This window comes from Melospiza melodia, chromosome 4 (assembly GCF_035770615.1).
Source record: "Melospiza melodia melodia isolate bMelMel2 chromosome 4, bMelMel2.pri, whole genome shotgun sequence".
NCBI lineage: Eukaryota > Metazoa > Chordata > Aves > Passeriformes > Passerellidae > Melospiza > Melospiza melodia.
The window spans coordinates 89,533,960-89,555,792 of record NC_086197.1 but is presented as its reverse complement, the minus strand read 5'-3'; the positions used below and the strand labels follow the sequence as shown (position 1 = coordinate 89,555,792).

At 43.1% G+C, this 21,833-nt stretch overlaps 1 protein-coding gene across 1 annotated transcript; it reads right to left on the bottom strand.

Moving 5' to 3' along the window:
• Positions 1 to 2,513: 2,513 nt before the first annotated feature.
• Positions 2,514 to 16,488, bottom strand: SLC26A3 (solute carrier family 26 member 3). The gene is made up of 20 exons (XM_063155933.1): positions 16,358 to 16,488; positions 15,428 to 15,567; positions 15,212 to 15,322; positions 14,963 to 15,120; positions 14,053 to 14,217; positions 13,201 to 13,353; positions 12,389 to 12,471; positions 11,475 to 11,622; positions 11,231 to 11,344; positions 11,044 to 11,121; positions 10,537 to 10,632; positions 9,706 to 9,812; positions 9,407 to 9,476; positions 9,227 to 9,319; positions 7,673 to 7,768; positions 6,837 to 7,070; positions 5,111 to 5,165; positions 4,077 to 4,222; positions 3,239 to 3,304; positions 2,514 to 2,661 (listed from the first exon to the last, which is right to left on the bottom strand). Exons 1-20 carry the CDS (start codon positions 16,486 to 16,488, stop codon positions 2,638 to 2,640), a joined length of 2,268 nt encoding a protein of 755 aa, XP_063012003.1. The 3' UTR covers positions 2,514 to 2,637.
• Positions 16,489 to 21,833: the final 5,345 nt, after the last annotated feature.

The window sequence follows — 21,833 nt, the reverse complement described above, 5'->3', positions numbered from 1 at the left end:
ATACTGCACTTCATATATTGTTTTTGATAGGGATGTTTGCCTGGGTCTGTGTAGGTGCGTGTGGACACAGGACTGAAAAGAGCAGCTGGAGTCTGACAGTTCAGATTACACTGGTGTGATGTATCATGATTTTCATGAACATGTTTACATCTCATCCTAAAAGCAGTTTAGTTTTTTGCTCCTCTTGTTCCAGCTGGAAAGGATCTCACCATTGTAAAAATGAGGAACCATCTTCTAATATCTTGTTTAAGTTTGGCCAGTTGGTTTTTTCCCCCTTACAGGACAATATTATTTTTTTATCTTGCATAACTTTTCTTCTGTCCTAGGTTAAATCCCTGTATCTATTTTGCTTTTTGCCAGTCCTTAGATACAGGCTCTTCATTTTACAAAGATCCTCATAACAATTTTCTTCATTTACATTTGATTTCATCTTTCTTGAACTGGAGATGTCAGTCCTGAAGTTCAGACTATTTAGAGTGAAATTTGCCCTGTGCATTGCACAGTATCACAGAATCACAGAATGTCCTGGGTTGGAAGGGACTCACCAGGATCATCAAGTCCAGCTCCCGGCCCTGCACCATCCCTGCATGTCACCCCATGTGCCCAAGAGCACTGTCCAAACACTTCCTGAGCTCTGTCAGGCTGGTGCTGTGACCACTGCCCTGGGAGCCTGTTCCAGTGCCCAAATAACCTCTGGGTGAAGAACCTCTTTCTAATATTCAACCCAAACCTCCCCCAACACAACTTCAGGCCACTCCCTCAGTGTCACTGTCACCAGGGAGCAGAGATCAGGGTCTGTCCCTCCTCCTCCCCTCATGAGGGAGTTGTAACTGCAGTGAGGTCTCCCCTCAGTCTCCTCCAGGCTGGACAGACCAAGTGACCTCAGCCACTCCTCATGTGGCTTCTCCTCAAGATCCATCACCATCTTCACTGCCCTCCTTTGGACACTCTCTGATAGTTTAATGTCTTTTTTATATTGTGGTGCCCAAATAACTTTCTTGTTCTGGAAAGATCTATTGTGTTTCACTCTATGTTTTTTGGAAGGCTGCATTGGAAGGGCACTTTGGCAGTGTGCTAATTGCACCTGTCCTCAGGCACTGCTGTGCTGAGTATCTGGCACAGGACACGTACCCTGTGGTGAATCTGCCGTGGCACACTCAGCAGAGCAGTGCTTGGTGTGAGCAGCTGCTCACCTCCCCATGGTGTCTGCAGGAAGCAGCATCTCTTGATGCCACCCAGGGCCACGTCTCCCACACCAGGGCAGGCACATGATCACCCGCCACAGAAGCACAGCTTGTTATCCATCTGCAAATGCATCAGTGTTTCCTGAAAGCTGAACTTGTCCACTTCTGTCTTCAAGCTCACCTAATTCTTTCTACATTCAACATCTCTTCAATTTTAATACTGACTCCCAGCTTGGTTCTCATCAGATAACTCCAGATTAAAAAAAAAATTTAAAAAAAGATGAAAATATTTAACAGATTTTGTTTTTAACATCTGTATACTCTGAAGATAAAAACTGTAGTGCAGAACACTTTCTCTTTCCCATCAGCCCTTGTTCAAGTCCAAATGCACATTTCTGGCCACCCAGCTTGACTGAAAGTCGAAACTAGGCTTTGAAAACTAAAAACTCTTGTGATTTCAGAGTGCTGTTTCTTTCAGACTCTGGGAATGGTTCCATTTTCCTCTAGGCTGAAGATTTTTCTACCTCTAGCACTTGCTATAAGAAATTAAAAGTTTTGTCACTGTGGGCATTGGGTGTTCTCCTCTGAAAGTTGTGATGTAGCTCATCTTCAATCCTTAGACTTGCAGCAGGGGTTAATTGTCAGCAGTTGTGCAGAGTATCAGAGTAGACTCTTTGAGCTGAAGCTGTTTGCCCTTGTGTCCATGGATCCAGGCAGTTCAGCCTGCCCACCTGGAGCTCCACGCCCACAGCTCCCCAGCCAACTCCTGGGGCAGTGTCTGTCACAGCCTGATGGTGCACGGACAAACGCACACACTGTCACTGAAACCATGGTGGGTCACTCTCTGTGTACGTACAATGCTTCACTACAGATGTATCCTCCCTTGTGCACTTTACACAAGCCCAATCCAAATCAATGAATCTTGTTTTGATCTGAAAATCCTATGTCTTTCCTGAACAATCTTCGTAATTAGATACATTAGTCACTATGTACACTGATCATGCTTGTGGTAGTAAGCTAAGAGCAAGTTTAACTGAGTCTACTAAATATCTTACAAACCATCAAGAAAACTTTATTCAAGTTATATACATGATGAAGATAAAATATCAGTCCTAACTATTATTTTGTGGTATCCAAAACAAGATTTCAAATATTTATAGATTCTCAAGTAACTGTACAGGTTGTCTACAAACTGTGGTATGAAATAAGAAAATCTGTGTGATTTTAGCCTCTCTATATAAATATACATATATATATATATGTATATATAAATACATTTATACATACAGAGACACATAAAGACTAACAAGCCCATTTCAAAGCCTGGAACATAACTATATGTAGTAAATCCTTCTTAAGGTGTTTAAAAGCATCCTTCTGTCTTCATGCTCATCACACATTCATCTTCTAAGACATTGTGTTGCTGGAGGATATTATACTTAGGAAGTTACGTCTAAAATTTTGTTTCTGTTGGAATCTGTAGGGAATAAAAAAATAAATTCCACATTCTGTAAAGAATAGCCATGGTAGGTGTCATCTGGTAAATGATGTGTAAGTATTTGATCCCCTAAAGCATTTGGGTGGGAAGACTGGGGTCTGACATTTCCTCCTCGCAGGGTTGCCTGTGCTGGATACTGCCCTTGTCTGTGCTGAAAGGCTGCATGTGTCCCTTCCTTATCTCCGTCTCCAGACTCCCCTTCTGCCTGAGACATTTAGATAAACTGGACTAACATTGGCTTCTCTGCCACAGGGCCATTCTACCAGTGACTTTATCACGGAGGAGCTGTGGTGGAAGGTGAGGATACCAGGTGAGGCAGCCTTTGCCTGCCTTCCCTCTGCCCCGTGCACACCGCAAGGCTCGAGAGCCGACCCCATCCCTCTGACCCGGTGAGGCTTTACCCTAAGCCAAATCCCATCGGTAAACTGTCTGGTGGCTTTCTGCCTGGGCTGACACAAGAGCTGAGGTATGAAGAAGCTTTTTTTATGTGACCTAGCCATTCCCATGAGCAGCTCTTTTGGGCTACACTGTCTACAGGGCCATAGCCAGAGCTTACCGTGCACTCCCGGTTGCGCAGTCCATTCCTGGGGATGATCACATAGTCACTGCTTCTACCCTTCTCCTGCAATGAGCACCAGAAGTTGTGGGTTAGGAAATGGATTGCTTTTCTTTGTCTGATCATCATTTTTTCACGTTAAGGAAGGTCTTGATTTTTAAGTCTCTGGAACATGCCTGGGATGTTGACATGGAAGAAAGGAAGCTCTCACTTGTCAGGCTTTTATGACCTCCACCGCATCTCTGGGTCAGTGCGGAAGATCTGGACCAGCTCAGTTAAGTGGGAACTGTTTCCACATGAGCAGCATTCTGGGTCTGGTACATTTAAACACATTCATTGTATACAGGATCCTTTCTTGCTCTTGATTTAAGAACACTCCCAGAAAGGCCATTACCAAATCTGGTGGTACTAATTTGTCCACACTACTTTAGCACTCCTTTTGAAGACAGACAGGGCTGGAAAGCCTATGTGCAAGCAGCATAAAGTCTGCCTTTCAAGAGCCACTGCAGCAAATTGAGCAGTCTCTGCTGGGTGGGTGACCACAGAGGTGGATGGTGGATGGGCACTGTGCTCTTCCCAAAGAGGTGACTTGAAGTCCACAGCCAGGCCAGCCACCAGTGGGGATTATTCACTCCTTTCATAAATGGTTTTCCACACACCTGAACCAGGAGCCACTCTTGTTCTTCAGTTTGATTGGAGACCAGCTGAGATTTAATGACTATCTTTTTGAAAATAGAGACTGGTAGCACACATTGCTATAGCTGTGCAAGGCACTGCAGGGAGCCTGGCAATACTGGAAAGGCACTAAAGTAAGGAAAGATGAAGACTGTAGTGTTACCTCAGCAAGCTTTAATTTGGGGGAGTTGGCTATGTCCTTCTTCAGCAAAATGTGTAAAACTGCATCATGAATGGTGAGGAAAAACATGGATGGTTTAATCTCTTCATCAAAAAATGCACTTCTCTCCAGTTTGTCCAGGAGGCCCTCTGTGAGTGAACAAAATCAAAGACAAGTGACCTGCAGGCCTTAAAAAGGAAGAAATTGTGTATCCTGAGCATGCCCACTGACTGAACACGGGAGCTGCTGTCATAATGCACTATTTTATTCACTAGAGCAGATGGCTTTATGGATATCAAGAGGATGGAACATAAATGCCCATCAGTAGTTCCCTGCTCTATGCCAGACAGGAAGGAATTTGAGCCCCTTTTCTTATTTAATGCCTAGCCCAGGGTGCATGATGGAGGGTCCTGCAGCCCAGAGCTGTACAACACAGCAGTGGCCATAGGTAAAAGGAGCCATCACACATGGCCCCAGCCTTTTGGGGACAGCATGGGAGGGTCAATTTCCCATTTGGTGGGACCTGTTTGCTATCTGTGATGGTGTTCAGGGGGTTTTTGGATGAGGGAAGAGACGAAGGTCTGACTCCATGTTTCAGAAGGCTTGATGTATTATTTTTTGATATATATTACATTAAAACTATACTAAAAGAATAGAAGAAAAGATTTCATCAGAAGACTAGCTAAGAAAAGAATAGGAAAGAATGATCACAAAGGCTTGTGGCTCAGCTCTCTGTCCAAGCCAGCTGGGCTGTGACTGGCCATTAATTAGAAACAACCAACATTGGCCAATCACAGATGCACCTGTTGCATTCCACAGCAGCAGATGATCAATGTTTACATTTTGTTCCTGAGGCCTCTCAGCTTCTCAGGAGGAAAAATCCCAAAGACAGGATTTTTCATAAAAGATGTCTGTGACAGTTACCCAAGACTGGAAGGTAAAGCTGGGTGATCCTCCACAGCCATACTCAGAGGTCAGCAGGGGACGCAGGGGGATGAGGCATCTGTGGTGATGCCAAAGCAAAGGCCAGTACTCACCGTATGCCCCAGCAATGTAAATGTCAATGTCGAGCCGGACAAACTCTTTCAAAGTCTGTTAAACCAGAAGGAGGCACCATTTAGATTCTGCTGGGCTTGCTGATTAGCCACAGCAAACATACCAACCACTCTATGGTATTTAAGTTCTATGATGGTAAGTGGATCTAGACTCAAACTCTGTTGCACACAGAGGCAGGACAATCTCTTCACATGGCTGCAGACAGGGGTGCCCAAGCCTTTTGAAAAGAGGCAGTATTGAAAAGGTTTAGCTCACAGAGAAGCAGGTGATCTTTCATAAGTTGTATGGCTTTGTTGTATCTACATGATACATGATGAAACTAAAAAAAAATACTTCACAATCTTCTGGGGGAGATTTTTGTAACTGGGAACTTGAGCAGAACTAGAATTCCCACTGTCATGGTGGGTCTTTAGCTCCTATGGAAATACACACCCTCTGTGTCTCCAGACTGTTAACTGCAGCTGCTGCTGTTGAAAATGTTGTGCCTTTTGCCTCGTTCAAAGTCATCTGGGCAAGCAAAAGCAGGAGTTGAAATGGAACTCCAATGTTCCAACTCCAGCTGGATGTTTAAAACTACATTTCACATCTACATTTCTGCAAAGCTTCCCAAAATCTTACCAGGTGAAGAAAGGGTACCACACCCAACAATTTAATTCCAAGACAATTTATATTGACTATTTAAACTATTTCCTAAACATTTTCTATAGAAAATGCACATTCAAATTTACACAAACTCAAGGTTTGCCACTGGCCATCCAGTCCATGTAGCTATGCCTTTAATAAGCAGACTACAAACACAGATTAGAATCATAGAATGGTTTTGGTTGGAAGGGACTTAAGGATCACCTTTTTCCAAACCCCTGCCCTGGACAAGGACACTTTACACTGGAGCAGGTTGCTCAGAGCATCATCCAACTTGCCATTGAACAGTTTCAGGGATGGAGCATCCACAGCTTCTCTGGGCAACCTGTTCCAGTATTTCACGATCCTCACAGTAAAAGATTTCTTCTAATCTGGACCTGCCCTCTTTCATTTCAAAGCCATTGCCTCTTGTTTTATCACTATATGCCCCTGTAAGAAGTCCCTCTCCATGTTTTTTCATAGGCTCCCTTTAAGTATGGAAAGGCCATACTCAATAGTACAGCCTTCATAGCCTTCTCCTCTCTAGGCTGAACAACTCCAGCTCTCTCAGCCTTTCCTCATAGGAGAGATGCTCCAGCCCTCTGGTCCTTCCCATGGCTCTCATCAGGACCTGGTCTAAGATGTCCATGTCTTTCCTGAGTTGGTGACCCCACTCAGGTGAGGTGTCATGGGAGTGAGTAGAATCTCTCATGAGAATGGGAAGATCACCTGCTGGTCACACTTCTTTTTAAGCAGCCCAGGATATGATTGGCTTTCTGGCCTGTGAGCGCACATTGCTGGGTCATGTCCAACTTTTCAGCCACCAGAATCCCCATCTCCTCCTCTGAAGAACCATTCTCAATCCATTGATTCCCCAGTCTGTGTTGATATGGGGGATTGCCCTGATCCACCTGCAGCACCTTGCACTTTGTTGAACTTGGCCTTGTTGAACTTCATGAGGTTCAGGTGGGCCCACTCCTGTCCCTCTGGGCACCATCCTTTCGCTCATGTGTATCCCTCAAGTGTAACTACATTTGTAAGAGTTTCTCCCATAGGATCACTGTTTGTCTCATGAATTGTGATTACCTTTCGGAGGACTGTCATGGCAGAAAAATCCAGGAAGGACACTGATGAGAAATCCAGAATGATGCTGTGGATGTTGACCTGGGGCACACTGATGCCAGGGGGGAGGTCAGTGCTCCAGTTGATCCGAATGGGCAAGTCTGTCATGATGGTGGGCTGGTCCAGCTCCTCTATCTTGTTGTTGTCCAACTCTTCCTCTGACTCATATGTAGGGTTAGCCATGCAAACCAAGCCCTTCTGTGTTGACATAGAAAAATGTCCTAATTAGCTCTCCTCTTTAATACCCAGCCAGGGTAGTGGTACTTCTCACACAAGGGCAAGAGTGATGGCAATGCACAACTGGTCTTCCCATGAGACAGAGCAGGGACCACCTGAAAAGTTCTGTCTCTCCCTTGTCTGGAGAAACAAGGAAATTATTTAATCATAATCACTTAATGATGACTTTTTATTGTTTCCTGAAGCCAGTTGCCAGACATATTTTTAATTCAGTAATTTTTGAACAAGTCACCAAAAGGCATGCAGGATTTGAGGTGGGAGAAAACCAGCTTTATCCTACCATTAATGCAGAAAGACATTCACTTCTGTGGGATCTGATTTGTTATTTGTGGCCAAACAAAGCTCTATGGACATGCACAAGCTCTGCCCATGGTAAATCTATAGGTTTCTAACTGTGAGAGCCATTTAAAATCTTGTTTTTAAATGTGTTTATGTCATGAAGTGGCAACTTGGGGAGCGGTATATATAATTAAGAAGAGAGGCTATGAGGCCCTTCTCTGCCATGTAAAACAGGGAGCTGGTTGGTTAACTCCCCCCTCACCCCAGGGGTTTGCCTGACATACCGGTGTCACTTGCAGCTCTCCCTTCTTCAGCATCTTCCTGATCTTCCTCAGAGCTTTATTGCGTTTCCTCAGGACTCTCAGGGGGTTGAAGCCAACCTGCAAAAACAGCACTTTGAATAATGAAACAAAAAAATCCTCAGTGACAGCAGGGAAAGGACAAAGCATCCCACAAGGTTTTTGTTACAGTCACGATGACCATAGATTGAATTTGATGTTGTCTGCCACTTTTCACAAATTCAAGCAAAGGCTCATTCCAGTTTGGAAGGATGTCTGTGGGAATGGCTGCAAATGAGGCAGGGCTATCTGTTCTGCTTTAGGACACCAGCATGGACAGCATTACAGCAGTGACAGTGCTGTGCGTCTCCAGTGACAGGCCAGCACCTCCAGCAGGCTGGCACAGTGCTGGCATCTCCTACTCATCTGCATTATGGGGTGGTCACCCAGGTGGCCAAGATCTGAGAGCTCATGGTTTGTATCTGCTTTGTGCCTCCTGACTGCAGCGTGGGTCAGCCACCCACTCTTTTTCCTGAAGAAGAAAGCCAGATTTTATCATGTTGCCTGCATATGTCTCTTGAAACTCTGAGCTGGTATTAATAAAATTAGATGGCAGGTAAATTAGGCTAATAATCAAATTTGGCTAAAATACTAAATTCCTGCAAGTCTTCTGCCTCATCCATCTAGTGTGTAGAGGAGAAAGGCATTAGAAGTATCTGTATTTCTAGAGAAGGAGTGGTGTGAACATCTGCACTCACAGAAAAAAAGCTTCAGGCTCTTCTGAGGTGAAAGCCAAGCACATGGAGAACCAAATGTGTCAGATTCCCTCATTCCTCTGCCAGTGTCAGTTCCCCATGTGAAGAACAAACTGCTCATTACGAGTGCTCAGGGAGTCACTGCCTATCACCTCCCCACTAAGAGCAGCAGGAGGGAGAGGTTGTGGTGCAGGTTGTGTTTGGGCTGGGGATGGTGACCCTCATTCACACAGTGGGGGCTCAGGGGTCCTGGATCTCTGTGCTGGCTATGGAAACACTGGCTGCATTCACCAGTTTGTTATGAAAGATGTTAAGACCTCTTTGAGAGGATGATTCCATTTGGCATTCTTCTGACTGTTGTGGTTACGTTCTTGGGCCAAGACAAGTAAACTAGAATTTATTGTGTGTAAATAGTACAAGAACAAATAAAATAAAATAAAATAAAATAAAATAAAATAAAATAAAATAAAATAAAATAAAATAAAATAAAATAAAATAAAATAAAATAAAATAAAATAAAATAATTTTTCCTTTTTATTATCTATGTTTACACTCCTTTGTTCTTGAAATATGTATTTTTATGGTATATGTATGGTATAGACATTGCTATGGTGTAAGTACAGCATGAGTCAGGCAGTTTTGTTACATAGTTACATATGCATGTTATATTAGAGTAGTGGGAACAGTATAAAGAAAATTCACCCTTGAACTGTGGAATGACTGCATATGTAGTAATTATTGGGAAACTCTATCCACCATAATGTGTCACACAATTCTTATGTTCAGAACAGACCCAGACACTTACAGCAGTGATGAGTTTCTCTCTGAAGAATTCAATATTAGCAAAGAAAATTGGAGAGGAGCATCTGAAAATCTTCACTCCCTCTGGCTCATAGATCTGTAAAATGAAGCAAAAGTGCCAGTGGCAATGTTTGCTATAGAAGCACAAGTCCAGCAGGTGGTAAAAAAATGAGACATTTCTTACATCAGTGTAATCCTTCCTGTTTCTGTAGATGTTGCTTCTCCCAACATTGGCCAAAACAGTGCAGCTTGGACTGTGAACAAACACACGCACAGTTATTTGTGTCCCACATGGGAACAGGATCAAATGAAACCATCTCCGCTGGGGTGGCACACTGAGGCAAACCCCACATCCAAAGGTTTACACCTGTAAATTATTTTTCCATGCACAGTAGCTGGACAGAGCAAGGCACAGACAGGGCTGTTGCCCTTCTCTGTACAGAGGGAGGCCCTGGGATACCATTGCACTGAACAAATACTCACATCTGGGAGCGGATCACCACGGTCAGCAGCTGGAATGCCACAGCTGCTGCCAGTCCGATGTCCAGGCCAAGAAAGATGGCAGATAAGAAAGTCACCACCCATATAACCTGTAAGGACACAGTGGATGGCAACATTAAAAACATGTCAAGAACCTGATGAAAATCCAGCAGAAAGGCAAGATTAGAAGTAAATCAGAAATCTGTAAAGTTGAGAGTTTTAAGTGTGCAAATACAGGTGCTGTGAGTGTACACGACGATAAATTACTAGATAATGCTGAATAACTTTTAGCCACAGAGCTCAAAGCATTTTCATGGGGCAAGTAACTATTTGATGGCTGTAAAAACTGAGGCCTGGAACTATTTGTGAGCCTTAAATTTTGTGAGAGGTAACAAGTCCTGCTCTCTAGCCACAAGCTTTACCATTTCAAGTAGACCCTTCAAGTCTCAGTTTTCATTTGTTTTTTGCTGTGATCTTCCATATGACACATTGTGTGATTGTGAGAAATGTCCCTAATGCTTAGTCAATGCAGTAGATATTTGGATATTTTCTGTCATTTAGACATTTTCTGTAAATGTCTTCTCTATTTGACTTAATAAAATGCACTATTTTAATAGATTTTGATGAAATGGATGAAAATGAAGTTAAGAGTGAGAATTGACTCCAAATAAATGCGACAAAATGGAAAACATTAACAAGGGATATACCAGTAAAAAAGGCATGCAAACATCGTACTTACTGTTTAGTGAAGTAAAACTGGGATAAAAAAAAAGAACATTTGTATGATAGATTACTTTTTCAGAGCATTTAACTTCTGATGCTTGAGAAACTCACACAGTCATACTTGTCCTTTCTCCAGAGGATGCCTATTTCCTTGAACTGCATGAGCATTCCTTTCAAATTGCCAAGAGCCAAAGATGCAAGGACTGACTGTTAAAAAGACCAAAAGACATGTTCCTTGTTTTAGTAAGCAAAGGAAATGTAAAACATTAGGAATTAAAAGATCATACAAATAGGGCCAAGGTGCAGCTGAAAGGCCAGGGAGCTGCTCCCAGAGCACACTGCTGTTGGAACATCCAACACTGCACTATGGTGCAGTGCAGGTCTCTCACTGAGGCTGTAAATCTCACTTATTTTCGGCACCTGAAAGTTGGTTTTTGGTGTTTGGGTACTTATGTTCCCTTTGAAGGACCAGATGTAGGGATTCTTTCTGGCATAACGTGGGAAGAAGAACCAAGCTATTCAAACCTTTTTGGCTCCCACTGAACACTCTCAGTGTGCTCAGAGAGCAGCCCTGTCTTTGGGAAGCAGGAGGAAGCATCAGATGAAACCAGTGAATACCTTCTGTAATGGTGCCAGGAGAAACCCAATGGCCAAGATCACAACCAAAACAATGACAGATGAGATAATGCCAGCAATCTGCATGAGAGAACAATTCCACAATGAGTAAGTGCCCACAGGCATGATAGCTAGCTAGGAAAAAAGGAGCTATCTTTCATTAAATGTCATCATGATTTCTCTTCTGTACCTGTGTTTTGCCTCCTGTGCTCTCCTGCACACCTGATCTTGACAGAGCAGTGCTGGAGGCAAATCCCTTGAATGATCCACCAACTATATTACCCAGCCCAAAAGCAATTAGCTCCTGAAATAAAAATAAAAGAGATTGTTCTTAAGAGCTGGTTTGTGACAGCTATTCACAAGGCAAAGCTTTCCTAAAATGACTTATTTCTCATTGATGAATGCAGTATATTGATCTCTGTGTTATTGCCTACCTGGTTGCCATCTATTGGGTAGTCATGCTTGATGGAATACACTTTAGCCACAGAGAAGGCCACTGCAAACCCAACGATTGCAATGGAAATGCCATCTCCAATACAGTTCTGGAGGATGCCTGCATCAGGTGCAACAGGTGCATGAAACCTGAAAAACAAAATCTCAACTCTTTAAGGAGATGCCTAAGGGTCTTTTGCAGATCCTAGGGAGAATTCCCTTCTGAACTTCTTTTTCTCCCTCCTTTTTTTTTCCAGTGAACTGAAATCTGAAGAAAGGAGGCTCATGAGCAGAAATAGCTGTTGCTCTGCAAGCTTCACATAGTAACACCCCTGGGGCTGCAGAGACCACCCCAGACTCACTCTACTGTCCCAGTAAATGTCTTTCTCCCTCTTTTTAACTTGACACGTGCCACCTGATATTCTATATGTGGAGAAATAATCTTTATGTGGATATAGCTCTGGATGGGCAGATGTTGAGGCCTCTGGAGGATAATGGTGCTGAAGAGATGCTGATGGCTGGCCGTGGGGCCAGGGAGGAGAATTGTGCAGTGTCCTGGCAGCTTCCCAGGGCAGGTGGTGGCTGCTGAACTGTGCATGTGCTGTGAGGGAAACTGAGGAGTTCAGGAGTGAGTAGTTCAATTAAAAGGACAAACATCAACCTCCTGCTCACCAGCTATCTCAGAAATTGAAGTACACAATTATTTCATGTCTCAGTGTTCTCCTTGATAAGTAGGAGATGTGCTCTAAGTGTAGCTTTTGTGTACTGAAAGTGTATCATATCATTGAGAGAAAAATGTTTATTTACCTACAGAAGAAGATGAAGCAGATAATTTTAATCAGAGACATAGCTGAACTCGTTCGACGCTGCCGAACTAAGAACGTCTTGCTCCACTGGTGAATTGTAAGTCACTTACCCTTCCTCTAATTTTCCAACAACAGCTACACCAAATTTTTCTTCCAAGTTGACAAAATAGGAAATCAGTGCTGCTAAGATTGTCTGAAAGATAATAAACCACATCTCCATTAGGCACATTAAAGCAAGAGTGTGAAGAATCTCTTACACACTGTCCAGCCTCATCACTAGTACCAGAATTATGCCCCAAGTTTTCACATCCCTTTGCTGTTCAGATGTCATTCCTGAATGACCTAACAGGTATGGGTTTACATTCACAAATCACACAGATTGTAACAGAATATCTTACTAACAACAGAGATCATCCCACCCAGTAAACCAGGTATGTTCTAACAAGGTGCTGTAATGACCCTGGGGGAAAACAAGTGCTGCTTGAGTCTTTACATCCTCCAGGATTTTAGGGGCTTGCTGCCCCTGTGAAGCTTCCTCCACCCCTCTGCTGCTCAGAGTGGGCAAAACCTTCTGCTGCTGGAGGGCAAAATAATTTTGTGTGGGGCCACAGATATCCAGGATTTCAGTGGCTGCTTGCAGGTGTGGTGCAGAGGGGCCTCAGCTGTGAGACTGCAGCTGGCTGCTGTCAGAGCCTATATTGTCCAAGGAAAAAATTCATAGTTTATAACACCACAGATATGTCAGTTAAGAAGACCTATGTGGAAGTAAAGCATCTCACAATAGCTCCTGAATGCTGTAAATTTTTCTTTATGGGTAAAATGATAATGCATAATTTAGTGGATAAAAGGAGAAGAAATAGTTAAAACTCTGCTTCCTGTGTCATAACATGGAGCAATTGCAAAATCAAAGGAAGTGACTCACCACAAGGAGTTCAATGGGGATGGGAGCTGGTAACTTTTCCTTGTATCGATCGTTCATTTCTTTCACCACAAACACGATAAGCAAGACAATCAGTGATGTGACAAGGTCAGCAACGTTTGCTTTTGTGATCTGGCTGAAAACGCTCTCCAGAGTCTGCAGAATCAGGAAGAGACACGTGGTGCTTCAGAAACAGTTGTGCCCTGGCACAATATCACTATCCCTTCCGGAATAACCTGTATCTGAGCAGCTCTAAGGACGGTGCTGTTCGGGATTTATCCCCTGTGGGATGATGTGGACTGCAAACCCCCTGAATGTATGTGCACCTGCCAAATGACAGAAGCATCTGCAAAAGACCCTTTCCACAAACTTGTGACCCTCTCCTCCAGATTTGACCCCGAGGGAAGGTTGGAACAACAGGCGAGTCTGTGATAGGAAATGTCAGCAATGGCATTGCTGGGCAGGTGCCTTTCTCCACTCCTTCCCTCCTGTTGTTCTTGTCCCTCCTTTCTCATCCAACAGGCCTCACAGAGTCATATGCAAATTAAATATGTATAATATCAGTCCAGTAAAAATGAATAATTAAATCCTTAAGGCAGAGTTGAATGCTTATTTGAAATATGCCAACACAATATAGTAAATATTATCTAATTATCTCAATAGGGTGTAACTTGGTGCTTGGTAATAAATTTAAAGATTGGATAAATACTAATAACATTTTCTCATTTTTTTCTTGTTTTTCCTCCTGCTTTGCATTTTTTTGCTGAGTTATTATTACTGCCTTGTGATACACAGTCAGAAATACATCCCAGGTACATCAATAGCATTAGCAAATAATGAACACCTAGCACTTACATAGATGATGCCAAATGGTACATTAAATCCAGGGACAGATAGCTGAAACATGAATTTCAGTTGAGATACCAAAACATGGATAGCTGCAGCAGTTGTGAATCCACTGATTAATGATTGTGATAGATAAATAACGATGAATCCAAACTGGAAAATTCCCAGAAGCAACTGAAATACAAAATGAGCATATGTCAGTGGGATTCAGTTGTGTTTTAAAGCAATCTTTGAAAGAAAGACAACCATATTTAATGAAAGCAAAGATTTTCACCTCATCCCATCCATCCAGAGATTAAGGAATGTACCATCACCAGACTTGCTGACATATAGCAACAAAGAGCAAAATACTAGTATGAGTAACTGCTGCAGCAGTTAAAACCCATTCTTTTTATTTTACAGCTAAAATATACATCCTTACTTCTAGGGTTTTCAGTTCCTATATTTTCACATGGTACAAGGGTTTCATGAAGCAGCAAATATATTAGTATGTTAGGAGGGAGGAACTGTAGGAATCCTTTATTAGGGAGTAAGGATAAGTGGGTTTTTTTTAAAAAACAAATCCAAATATTTTGCTATTGCAAGGCAGAGTTTGTACTACCCTTGGTGCATCTGCATCGTTCACATTACTTGCACAGCTATTTTTTTCCTATCCAGCAGATTGTTTTTTGCTGCAGGTGTAGGTTGCAGCTGTGTAGGCTGTGGGCTCAGGCCTGTGCAAAACCAAGGGTTTCACAGCACATGAGTGAGTGCCTGGTCACTGGAGGGAAGAGATGTCTCCTAATCAGTGAGCCAGGGTCACTGCATGTTAAGTGGAAGAGGATTACTTTGGTGACTACACCAGTAGAAACCAGAGAGGAAGGTCAGGCCACCCTCCATCTATTCACACAGGTGTGCACACACACATGCATTTACCAACCTGAATAACCCCAGAAAGGAAGGTTACAGATGCAGCCACCATCACCCTCTCATCATTTATTGCTGAGGTATTGGTGGAATTGCCATTTCCAGTGCTGTCATCAGGGACCAGCCTGGTGACGACTCCTCCCACCATGAGGCTCAGGACAGGGAAGGGACCTGAGCAGCACAAGGCACTTGTTAAAAGACCTGAAGAGGCAGCATGTAGCTCCTCATGAGTGAGGAGGGTAGGTGGTGTGCCTGAACTTACCCACTGAGATATGTCTCGATGTGCCAAAGATAAAATAGACCAGGACAGGGAAGAATGCTGCATAGAGTCCATAACTGGGGGGGACATTCACCAGCAAAGCAAAGGCCAGACCTGCAGGGACAGAGGCCCAGGGAAGGTGCTGTGTGTGCTGCAGGCTGAAGCCAGCAGTGCCTTGGCTTAGCAGGCTGTGTCAGGACACACATTTCCCCAAGGTACCTTGCAGCACAGCCACCAGCCCCGTGTTGATGCCAGAGATGATGTCATTCAGGATCCACTCTCTGAAGCGGTACGCTGGCAGCCACGAAACGACTGGAAACAAACGCAAAGCAATTTTTTTGGCCCTTTGTGGGGAGCAGCTGCAAAGGCACAAGGGAACAAAATTTTGTCAGTGAACAGCTTGGCTGAATTGCAGCCTGTTTCAGAGAGGTGAGGAAAGGGGAAGGATTCAGGTTCTGGATGCCAGAAGTCAAAATCTCACCCAGACACAGCCCTGATCAACCTACACTGCCTTCTGTGCTTCAAGGTAAATCCAGTGGCCTTCAGAGGTCCTTTCCAAACCAAATTCTCATAGAACCCTAGGCTGGAAAGGAACCTCTGTGGCCATCTAATCCAACCCCCCACTCCAATAAGCAGGCATGCCACTCACTGGGTCAGGTTTCTCAGAGCCCTGTCCAATCTAACCTTGAACATTTCCAGGGAGAGGGGATCCACCATGTTTCTGGGCAACCTGTGCCAGTACCTCACCACTCTCATCATAAAAAAATTATTCTTGATATCCAGTCCAAATATACCTTCTTTCAGTTTAAAATCATCATCCCTTGTCCTGCTGCAACAGGCCATGGTAAAAAGCCTGAGTATGTCTTTCTTGTAGGACCCCTTTAAGTACTGAAAGGGTGCAGTAAGGGCTTCCTAGAGTCTGTGCTGCCAAGGGCCCAGAAAAAGAGAAGCTACCTTAGATACAGGTGTAGGAAGATTTCTAAGGGTAACAGCAGTCAAAATCCAATAGAAAAATCTAACATTGAATTTAATTAATGAATTTTCACTTGCTATGTTGCTGATGGACACTGTCAAGATGGAGTTCATGCTGTCCAAGAGCAGTCAGGACTGTTTCTTAGATCTAATTTGAAAAAAAAAAAATCTCCTTACCTAAAATAGAGTTTCAGGTGATCCCAAAAGGTTTTATGGTATCTGTGCAATTTCTCATGCTCTTCATTGAATGCATTCTCCGAGTATACAGGTCTGGCTATAACATAATGGTTACCCACAGGTTCAACCATTTCTCCTGAAATGTCAGGATAGGATAATTACTTGTGTGTGCTCCTCTCTGCTCCAGGCACTTAAAAACCTGAAATGAAAAACAGGCTTAGCTCCTTATGTACTGTGGGACAGGTATCCATAGCATAGCTGAGTGAGCTCCAAACTGAGCGTTACCACCTTTGAAGATCAAAAGAGGGATGGTTGAGACACCCGCTGCACTTTGCCAAGGTGATCTCCTGCCCTGCTCCTCCTCCCACTGCAGAGCAGTGTTTCACTGGAGCATGAAGTATTTCTTTCTAAAGATGCAGCCAAAAAGTGGACAAGATGGTTCCTGAGTTAATTTATCTCTCACTCAGCCGTGTACAATCAAAAACTTCCTCCCTCAAAGGAAATTAATTTCCTAAGGAACAAACAAGCAGATCCCAAGCAGTTTCTCTTTGTGGCACTGCTGGGAGGGCTGGGAGCTCACTGTAACCCACACATGAGGGGATTGAATTCAGAGACAAGGCTGAAGGTATTGGGCTGGATTTTTGTGACAAGGAGATCAGGCTCAGGAGTAAAAAAGCATATTGCTGCTTGTTATTTGTAAGATTTATTTCCACACATTGTCTGGACTGCTTCTCCTCTGCTTCATGTTCACAAACAGTTGTTGCAATGTCTCACCTGTATGCTGTTTTCTGCCTTGTCCCACCCCACATCTGCATGTTTGTGCTGAAGAGAAACTGTCCTGGGTCACTCCAGAAATGACCCTTGGAGCCCACATTACACATGAGAATGAATCTGCTCATCACTCACTTCAGTCAATACCCCTGGGTATTTTGCAGCAATTACTTGATGCCATCACTGTGCTGCTCACTGTGCTGTTATGTTTCTTATTATGCCACACATTCTTCCCACATTAAATTCACCTTAAACCTGTACTGTTTAAAAATATTTCTCTCAGTTGAAGCCACCATTAAATGTTTAATATCGTACTAGTCCCAGTCAGAAGCTGTGGAACTTGCTCTTTGCAGCAACAGTTGGACTTGATGATCATTGTAAGATCCTTCCAACTGGAACTAATCTGTTCAATCCTGCTCTATTTTGTTTTGTGTCAGAAATTAAGATGTGCTGTAGGAAGCAGTAGTCTCTCAGGACACTGATAATTGAGGTTTTTCACTTATTTTCTCTCCCTAATGAAAATGCTCTGTGGTGCCTTGGTGCTGGCTGGTGGTCTCTTGACAGATGCCTGACCAGCACCAGTTCCTTGCCCACATCTATCATCTGACTCTTGCTGAAATACCCTGCATGCATTTCTAATTCAGACCTGTGAGTACTCCACATTTGGAGATATCACAGCACAGATTTTAATGTGGCACAAAGCTGTTTGCATCATTATGAACAGATGAAAAGCTTTTAATCTATGACATTTTTGGCATTAAAATGTGAATTCCATCTTGGAACTTTGCTACAGCTCAGAGCCTATTATTGACCTACTTGAAGTGATTTCCTTTTAGTTTCCTTGCTGTTAATTCTGTAGAAATTTATAGACATGTGTAAAAGTCCAAACAATGTCGGCAAACATCGTAGGTATTTTGTTGACATACTATTCTTGCACAAAGGATTCATTATTTTGGCAATAGGTTAAACATTTTTACTCTTTTTTCCAAAAACTGGCAGGCAATTATTCTAGCAGGCAAATGCTCAAAATCTAAGCTCATTCAAAACATCAATCCAAAGCCAGTTAAAATAATACTCTGATCTGTAATTTTACACTGTTGTCCCTCCCTCTGTTGGGATCAGAGCTCCAAAACTGAGGCTGATAAAATTTCAATGAAAAAATTAGTTAGTTCAATTTATTCCCTGATAAATCGTAGTTACTGAGATTTGCAATAAGTTGTTTTATCTATTAAAGGTTTTAAAATTGCTCTAGTCTGTGTGTCTGCCTTTTAGACTTCATGTCACAAAGAGGGATATTGCTGAAAGTCCTGCGGAATAGTTTTGTCCATTACATTGTAGGGTACAAGATGTACTATTTGTACCCTTTGAAAAGTTCCTAAGCCATAAAAATGAAAGAAGTGTATGGGTGACTCTTTCACTTCAGATTTTCCTCAGTGCTGCAGCTGCTGAAGCTTTTGAGAGTACTTCAGTTGTCCCTGCTGCCCCTCGCCCAGCCATTCTTTCTTCAGGCCAAATTTACTGCCCCAGTCTCAGGGAGCATACCATATCTTCTGTACAACTCTCTAAACATCCTTTGGTTTATTAGTGCTGGTCTTATTGAAGGTGTAAGTGTTTTGCATGTGTTTTTTACCTCCTGAATGCCCCCCAGTTTACAGACTGCCTCGGGGGCTGATGGCTTAGGGCTGCAGGGGAGGCCAGGAGCCTTGCCAGGCTGAGGTCTGCATTAAACACCACAGTGCTGTGCTTCAGTGAGGTTTAACCAAGCCAGCCCAAGCACCTGCAGGACAGTGGAAGATGCCTTCAGCCTGCTCCCTGGCAGGTAAGCAGGACCACAGGGAGCTACCTTGCTGCAGATGGATGACCACTGCTGCTGGGCAAGCTTCTCCTGTCTCATTCCCTCTGCCAAGGCCGGCAGGTACCACAAGCGCAGCCAGAATTGCCTTCCTCTTGCTCACTCTCATTTCCTTCCCATATATCTTTAAAAAGATGGGATGCCTCAGTATGGGGAGGGTTTTTATCAGTTAGACATTACTTATTTTAGCTGTTTTAAAGAAAAGGAGGATATTGCGAAAAGTACCAGCTCCTTCACAAATTCCTTAAAAGAGAAATCTGTACTCCAGTAACCCACACTGCTTTCCAGAGTGCCTTGGGCTCCTTGGGGGACAAGACCAATTTTTCTGATGACTCCTGTAATGTGTCAGCATGGACCAAGCTCACACTGCTCAGCTATTGAGTGGTTACAATTATCAGTCACTATTGACCTAGACTAGATCTGAAACAGAACTCCAGAGACAACATTCTGGTTCAGTTTTAATCCATATAGCCTCTGATCCTGTTCTCATGGTCAGCAACTAACAACACTGGCATTTCTCACATGTAAAAATCTCCAAATCCACTGCTAATCCCTCAGCTCTGTGAAATCTTGGAAATGTGTATTTTCATATGTGCCATTTTGTTGAGAGGATTAACAAAAGGATATTTTTTTTCTTTACTGATTTATCCTAAATATTGACTAAGAAGAACATAAAAATATGTAATTTTAATTGAATAATTAAATATTAACATAGTCCATCTCACTTTTAAATATATGTATATCATACACAAATTGAACTTCTCTGCAATATAAACAATTGAAAAATACAAGAAAATTCCACAAAGGAAACTTTAACATTTTACAAAAAATAAAATACATGACTAGAAGCATTTCATTTATAAGCATCACTTCACATATCCCATACCTAAAATGACAATTTTAAATTGTACCTGTTATATCTTCCAGGAAGCTCTTCAGAAGAAATGACACCAAGATTTTTTGGATAAAGATGCCCCTGAAATTTTCATAGGCAGTGCAGGTATCTTATGCTCTTCTTCACTTCAGAACCTCCCTAAATACTGCCAGCACTTTAATAACTAACTTCAGTTAACTTTTACAAGAAAGGAAGATTTAACTGTGGCCTTGACCATTGAGCCTATCTTCAGGAGGGTGATAAGGAGTAATTTCTTAAAGTTCTCTGGGATATTTCTTATCTTTGTTTAGTGAACTGTTTCTGATTGGTCTGCAGGGATCATATGGGAAAATAGGGGTGAATAAGAAGGACTGTCTGTTGCAATCCTGTGTTGTTGCTGAGCTGAAGAGGGAAGTGTGGACAGAGCTCAGCTATGGTATCCTTCATTTCTGAAGAGGCCTAAGTCATTGATGAGGGAGATGGGCAGCTGGGCATGCCAGCTCTGAGCAAAGCTTGCCTCCCCAGACCTTCCTCCAAAGCATTTTTAACAGTCCCTAAATTGCCTTTCCAAAGGCAAGTTCTGGATTCTCAGATTATTGCCAAAAATAATCTTTGCAGGGATTTCCAAAGGGCAGCTGTGACCTGGTGGAGCTGAGAGCTGTGGCAGCCCATGGCAGACAGTGGAAGGCACAGACCTTGTGTCTGGCCATGAGCTGTGGCAGGGATGGGTTGGACTGAGCTGCAGGTTCCTGCTGCCCCCACTGTCCACAGAGCAACCAGGGGGATCATCCTCCCCAGGCCAAAGTGAACCTTTGTTAACATTTCCCTGAGATAGCTAAAACCTCCTGATGATTAGGTCCTGGTGACCTAATGCTCTCCTAAGGAGATACACGACGTAGCATTTTGAGGCCTCAGGTTGCAACTTCAGTTCTGGGTGCCTGCAGTGAACCTTCAGAGCTGAGGTGCTGAGAACACTCCAGCACTGATGTGCCCTGATGAAAACCATCCTTACAAGCCTTTGCTTAAGCCACACTGACATGAACACCCAGCAATGCTTCAGCTGCTGATACCCATGTTGTGATGAAGACTGTGGTTTGCCAGGCTCCTTGGGGTACTCCTCGGCTCTGGAAGTCAGAGCTTGACTTAGCCTCTGGGGATTTGAAGCTGCAGGCTCTGCCCCTGAAGAAAGTTTACTTTATCCAGTGAAAGGTCACAACATGAGGATGGGTATACCCTTAATGCTCTGTGGGATCAGTCACACACACGGATCTAGGAAAAGAGGCAGGAGGAGACTGGAATTCTGTCCTCAGGTGGTTTGCCCCCACTTCAGTCAATTAGACCAAGGTATGATGAAGCAGGCAGGATGCCAGTATCCAATCTCACAGCGTGTGACCTCTATTAGACCATTCAGCAGGATTTCTTTCTTGTTCTTTAGCCCCCTGAGAGTTGTTACAGACCTCAGGTTCTTTTGAAAGTTAGAGCTACACTTCTAACCAAGACCACAAGCTTGTCTAGTCAGTAGAGATCCCAGGTCACTTCCCAAACTGTTGTGAGTACCTTCTCTGCATCAGCAAGACCCTGTTTTGGCACCTGCTGTTGGCTTAAGGGATTAACTGCAGTTTGTGAAACTGACACAGTTTCGTTATTAACTTGTACCATTAAAATAACAATCATGTTAAAAGCGGTAGAATCATAAACTATAAAAAGCCCCATAAAAACCATAAAACAGTTTAACAGCTTTTAGCTTCCCTTCTCACATGGTGTGATTATAGAAGTACTTTAACATTTTAAATTCTTTGTATTCAGGATACATCACAAGAATCTGCAACATAAACCAGAAAGCAGCTTTTAAAATACTAGGTTTAAATGCAGGAGGGACCCTTGGCTCTAAAGAAGTCAGTAGGGTCCTGTCCTTGGCTTCATCACATTTACCTGTAAGTGCTTTACTCTTGGATTATTTCCACTGAAGAAATTAGGTG